General features: G+C 30.8%; 1 protein-coding gene across 1 annotated transcript; it reads left to right on the plus strand.

The window, feature by feature from the left end:
* Positions 1 to 3000: 3000 nt before the first annotated feature.
* Positions 3001 to 4978, plus strand: LOC131600748 (glutamate receptor 2.9-like). Its single transcript, XM_058872739.1, has 4 exons — positions 3001 to 3356; positions 3520 to 3841; positions 3925 to 4334; positions 4412 to 4978. The coding sequence occupies exons 1-4, from the start codon at positions 3036 to 3038 to the stop codon at positions 4781 to 4783; spliced, it is 1425 nt and encodes a 474-aa protein (XP_058728722.1). The 5' UTR covers positions 3001 to 3035; the 3' UTR covers positions 4784 to 4978.
* The last annotated feature ends 1041 nt before the right edge of the window (positions 4979 to 6019 follow it).

The raw sequence follows: 6019 nt of genomic DNA on the forward strand, positions 1-6019 counted from the left end.
AGGTGACCAAGAAGACATGGGGGTTGATAAAGAAATTTTCAAAATGATTCGTACTTTGTGGCTTCCGCTTACTCTTTTTTCTATACTTGTGAATTTTTTAAGGATAGTCAAATCTCGTTAGTGGAGTCGGTTCTCTCTAGTATCTGGAATAGTTGACCCCCTCTAAAATAATCGTTTTTTCTTCTCCTTTTAAGAATACTTCAAAATAGTAGGGTCATTGATTTATTATTTTCAAATCAAATTATGAACTTGTGTATCACGAAAACCAAACAATATATACCTCTCAAATATTGAGTGAAATAAAATAATAATAAAATTAAAAAATTAAAAAAACCAAATATCAAGTAAAATTGTCTAATTTTTCCTTACTGAAGTGATAACAACAACTCAATTTTGTTGGAAAAATTTCAATGCAGTATAAAGTTGTGCCAACGAAAACTACATGTGGTGATCAGTAAAATGTTATATCGTTGTGCCAACGAAAACTACATGTGGTGATCAGTAAAATGTTATATCGTATCCATGAGAATCAAGTTAACTTCCACAAAATGAGAATGAGAATACTTGTCACTAGGAAACAAACAAAATAATGTAATTAAGTAGTACGTAAAACACAATTGATTAGGTTGTGTAATGGTTATAAATCTAATTAACTAAATTAATGGTTAACAAATGTTATGATAAAAATGATTAAGTACCTCATTTGAATTCTTTGTCCTATCATGCATATTTAACAAAATGCGATTACAAATTCATCGCAAATTAACCATTTTTGTCATATATGACCCCCATAAAATAAAACTGACTAATTATAAAAAGAGATTTAATGTAAAGAGAAAACCTACACGAATCATATGATTCATATTATTGGAGGAAAATTCATTTAAGAGAGACCTAATCTAAAAGAACTAGCCACATATTCTTATTGGATTCATGATGATTATGATATAAAAGAAAAAAAATTCTTTACCGATGATTATGGATGACTCCTTAATGACGTCATGTGTCCCTTCTCCAATATTGCTTCACAATATGTCTAAAAGAGTTTGGCTTAATTGTAACTTTAATCCTCTTATTTTGTCTTTTTCTTAATTTTGATCCCTCTATTTTAAAAATCACTATTTTAGTTCCCTTTTTAAGTTTTCTGTGCAATTTTCGCCCCCCTATTTTGCCTTTTTCTGCAAAATTAGTCCCTATTCCTATATCTTTTTCAATAGAAAGTTCAAAAGGGGAGCCAAAATCGTGATTTTAAAAATGAGGGGACTAAAATCGAAAAAAAGACAAAATAGGGGGACAAAAGTTGTAATTAAGCCAAAGAGTTTTAAATTTGGAACATTTATGTCTAAAAGAGTTTTAAATTTATATATAAGTAATTTTAAAATTGCAAAAGCACCCATCTAAACCAAGATCGAGTTGCTTTCTTCTATTTTTCTCAAATATCGCATCTATTGATTATTGGTGTACCACAATGCTCGCTCTTTTGCAATTCTTTCTCTTTTTCTTTTGTTTCTCGTGTGTTACTCCTCTTCTTACTTTGTCATTGTAATTTCTACAGTATATTTCCCCAGCCAAAAACATGCGAAAAACGACATCAATCTCGACTGAGCAGCAAGAACACACCAGGTGGAGGCCGAACACACCATTGAGCCAAACTAAGAAAGCACATGAGTTCCCCACATACCTGCTCAGATATCATTTCCAAGCTAAAATGATGCTCATATCTTCCACGTCCTTCGCTGACACTGATTGATCTGAGAACACTATATCACTCAAAGATTTGCAGTCCGACAAGACCACAATATGTCAAATCATAAGACACCCCCTAAACCTAAACGTTCTACCAAGAGTGAAAAACATCTAAAAAAGTTCAAGAAATCCATGTGTAAAACTACTTACCATCCCAACTAGGGCTGGAAATGAGTCGAGTCAAGTCGAACTTGCCCCAGCTCGACTCGTTAATAATTGATTCAGCTCAAATATCAGTTCGAGTTCGTAACAAATTTTTTTTCAGCTCAAATTCGACTCGTTAGAAGTTCACAAACTTCTCGATTCAACTTGTTAAGTTTAACTAATTTGTTTGACGGACTTAAAAGATACTTTTTTAAGTCTATTATTTTTATATATTTGACATTTTAAACTAATAAAAAATATAAATAAAAAAATAAAAGTTATAAAATTGGAATTTATATGACGTTGATTTTATTGTATAATTATTTTTAAAAATATTTTGCTCAGTCGAGAATATAAATTATCAATTAAAACGGTTAGATTAAAAGAAAATATAGGGCTAAAATTTGGAGCAATTCTTTAAACATACTCTTAAAAACAATATAATTCATCTCATATATAATTGATATATAATTGAGTTGACTCATGAACCTAACGAGTCGAACTATGTATAGTTCAAGTTTAGCTCATTTAGTTAAAGAAAGTAGTTTTTAACTCATATTAAACTCATTTGGTTCATGAACCTAGTTCATCAATTTAATTGTCGAATTGAATTCTTAACTATTTTCAAGTTGGTTCGATTCATTGCCCTAATTCCAACCAACTGAAAAATCCTATACCAGACAGATACCACTACATCACAAGTCACAAAGAGGTGAGAAGATAACTCTAAAAACCTCTAACAAAAAGGGCACGAAATACCCTTCGAATCAAGGGAGACCCCCCTCTTGAGTAAATTCTCTTTAAATAAGACTTTAGACAAATACACATTGAATACTATGAATCATGAGATTTTAAATATGTGTTCGAGCATATCAAATTAACATTTAGGTGAAGATTTATTTTCTACTTAATTATTTTAAATTTTGATTAAATTTATAAAATTCTCCAAAATATAATCTATAATATAATCAAGGGTGGAATCTGCGGTGCATCTTCTTAAATTAAATTATTGATTAATTATATATGTTATCAAAACCCATTCAAAGTTCAAACACAGCATGAATGTATATAAATTAAACAGGAGAGAATCAAGATTAGAGTACATTCCACTCTTGCCATAATTAATTATCACTGATATTAATTCCATGATGACCAAGTCCTTGTGTTTTTCATGTTTACTAATATTTTTCCTTTTGGTTGTACAAATGCAAAAGGTGAGTCCTACGTCAAACGAAGGAATGATTAAGTTGAGAGTTGGAGTTCCTAAGAAAGACGGTTTTACCCAATTTCTAAAAGTAGTTTGGAATTCTCGTGAAAACAAGTATAACGTGTCTGGTTTTTGCATGGATATTTTCAATGCCGTAGTGAACAAGTTAACTTTCAAAGTTTCTCTACAAATTGAACCTTATGAATTTGAAAACACTGCTGCAACATACGATTCACTTATCCAACAAGTCCCAACAAAGGTAATTGTATACTCAATCCCAATGCGCTTAAAAATGTTTTATTTTTTAGGTTAACGACCTCTGCAGCATTGACACCTCTGAAAAAACTGTAAATAAATGTGTCTGTGTCACTGTTGTGTTTCCAGTGTTCGTGCTGACTCTACTTTTTGTATGCTAATTACAGTATGACGTTGCGGTGGGGGACATAACAATCGTGGCGAACCGTTCACAATTTGTAGATTTCACACTACCATTTACAGAATCAGGAGTTAGAATGTTAGTTTCAGTTCAACATGGAAGGCAGCAAACCATGTGGATTTTTGTGCAACCCTTCAGCTGGCAGCTTTGGTTGAGCATACTCTTAATCTCCATGCTTATAGGATCTGTGTTACTCATCATGGAAAGAAATGTACAAACCCTACACGAAGAGCATTCCTCGTTTAAAAAACAGCTCACTGCTATAACCATGTTATGGTTTCCCTTATCACAAGCTGTTCTTCCCGAAAGTAATTAAAAAAGTCCGCTAAATATTTTTGATTCATCGAATGAAAAAGCTTTTATTGATTATAAATTAATTTTGAATTTTTAGGAAAAGTGGTCGCTAATAACTGCTCGATATTTGTGTTGATGGTTTGGCTTCTGTTGGCGTTTGTCCTAATGCAAAGTTATACTGCAAACTTGACATCGATATTGACCTTAGATCAGTTGCAACCTAGTTTTCTCGACGTAAACGATCTAAGGAAAGGGGATCATTATGTTGGATATCAAGCTGGTTCTTTTGTGTATGATTTATTAGTACAACAATTGAAGTTTAATCCATTGAAGTTGAAAGCATATAGCACCATTTCTAGCTATCATGATGCTTTAAAGCTTGGAAGCAAGAAAGGGGGTGTCACAGCTATATTTGATGAAGTGCCCTACCTTAATGTGTTTCTTCAAAAGGTTAAATCCAATTACATCATAGCTGGTCCAACCTATAGAACTGGTGGATTTGGTTTTGTAAGTACTTTCTTCTTCCTCCAATCAAATTTCACTCTATGATCATTCTTTTACAATAACTATTGTATGTTTTTCAGGCATTTCCTTTGAATTCCAATCTTACTGCTCACTTTTCAAGAGCAATATTGAGTGTGACACAAAAACATGAATTTATGGAAAAGATAGAGAAAAAATATTTTGGAAAGAGTATTGAAGGTCCACAAATATCTTCAGCTTCACCAAGTCTCACCCTTCACAGCTTTTCAGGGCTCTTCTTAATCACCAGCATTTCTACCTTATTGGCGTTATTTGTCTCGGAAACTTTTTGGTTTTGGCAAAGATCCATTTTAGTGATCAAAGAGTATTGTCGGAGATATTTCTTTCATTCACCACCTCCTACTCAAGAAATAATCAATCAACAAATGACTACTCCTTCCCGTCCTTATTATAAAAAAAGTCTTACTTTTTGAATTTATTGAATAATTACTGTATATATTGCTATTAGTCAAGAGGTTAAGAAGTTAATTAGTTACTTTTGTAATTACTTGTTTCACAAGTAACAACCATTAGTGATGATGTAGTGTAACCATAAATGTGTTTAGTGTGCTTAATCATTCACTAATGTATATAATATAAGATCATTTTGTGCCATAATGTATCTAAGAAATTCACTATTCCATTCTTTCTTTCACAATATAAGATCATTTTTTATTCTATATTATGTATAGAAGGAATACTAATAACAACAATTATAATACAAATTAGTCATTAAAGAGAAAAAAATAAAACAATTATGTTAATGCGTAAAATTTATTAGCGGAATATAAAATTTAACTTTTAGAATTAAAATGTGATACACTTTATAAGACACAACAAAATAATATCTAATTATTCTAAAAATATTTGTCCAAATTTACAAGGCAATTTTCATACTTCTAAATAACATAGTTTAAATATAAGTAAAATATAATTATATTTTAAAACATGTTCAATCACTAAATTAAAATATTTTTTATTTTGTAAAATAATTAAAATATATATTAAACAAACTCGTCGAACACACGGATAATTTATCTAATAAATATAAATTATAAAGTTATAGTATATGATGCGGGCATATGATCCCATACACAATAGGGGTGAATTATAGAGATTTTAAAAAAAAAATTATTTACAAATTTATTATTTTCATTTTTAGAGTTCAAAAATATTTTTAAATGAAAATGTTTGTATAATAGCATAAAAAAATAAATATGTGGAAAATAAAGAGATAAGGGTAAGAAGATAACACTAAAAATTATAGAGGTTCGGTCTAAATGAAGTGACTTAATCCTCTCCCAAAGACTTGATCTTGAGAGTATCTAAAAATGCTCATGAGCTTTTAGTAGGTTAAACTCAAGAACCCTCTTATATAAGAAAAAAATGAAGTTTTACACTAACTTCCAACCAAACAACTAACAGTGAATGAAAGTGGTTAGTCTTTCCTCCAATCACGAAAAAGCTTCTATTGGTTAGTCTCTAAGCTTAAACTCTGAGATTTTACAAAGGCTGATCTCAAAATAAAAGTGGAGTTTTGAATGGTTATCCTTCGAACTGAATTGATGGTTTTACACGGGCTGACCACAGACTGAGTTGAGATTTTACATCAGACTGATCTCTAACCAAACCAGAATTTTACACAGGCTACCATGAACTGGATTGAGATT

The sequence above is a fragment of the Vicia villosa genome, linkage group LG1 (assembly GCF_029867415.1).
Source record: "Vicia villosa cultivar HV-30 ecotype Madison, WI linkage group LG1, Vvil1.0, whole genome shotgun sequence".
NCBI classification, from domain to species: Eukaryota; Viridiplantae; Streptophyta; class Magnoliopsida; order Fabales; family Fabaceae; genus Vicia; species Vicia villosa.

Excerpts from the sequence above, each read along its gene's own strand:
- LOC131600748 (XM_058872739.1), top strand. The coding sequence starts at position 3,036 with ATGATGACCAAGTCCTTGTGTTTTTCATGTTTACTAATATTTTTCCTT. Across the intron at positions 3,357-3,519 it reads TCCAACAAGTCCCAACAAAG|TATGACGTTGCGGTGGGGGA; the intron begins GTAATTGTATAC and ends TGCTAATTACAG. Across the intron at positions 4,335-4,411 it reads GAACTGGTGGATTTGGTTTT|GCATTTCCTTTGAATTCCAA; the intron begins GTAAGTACTTTC and ends TATGTTTTTCAG.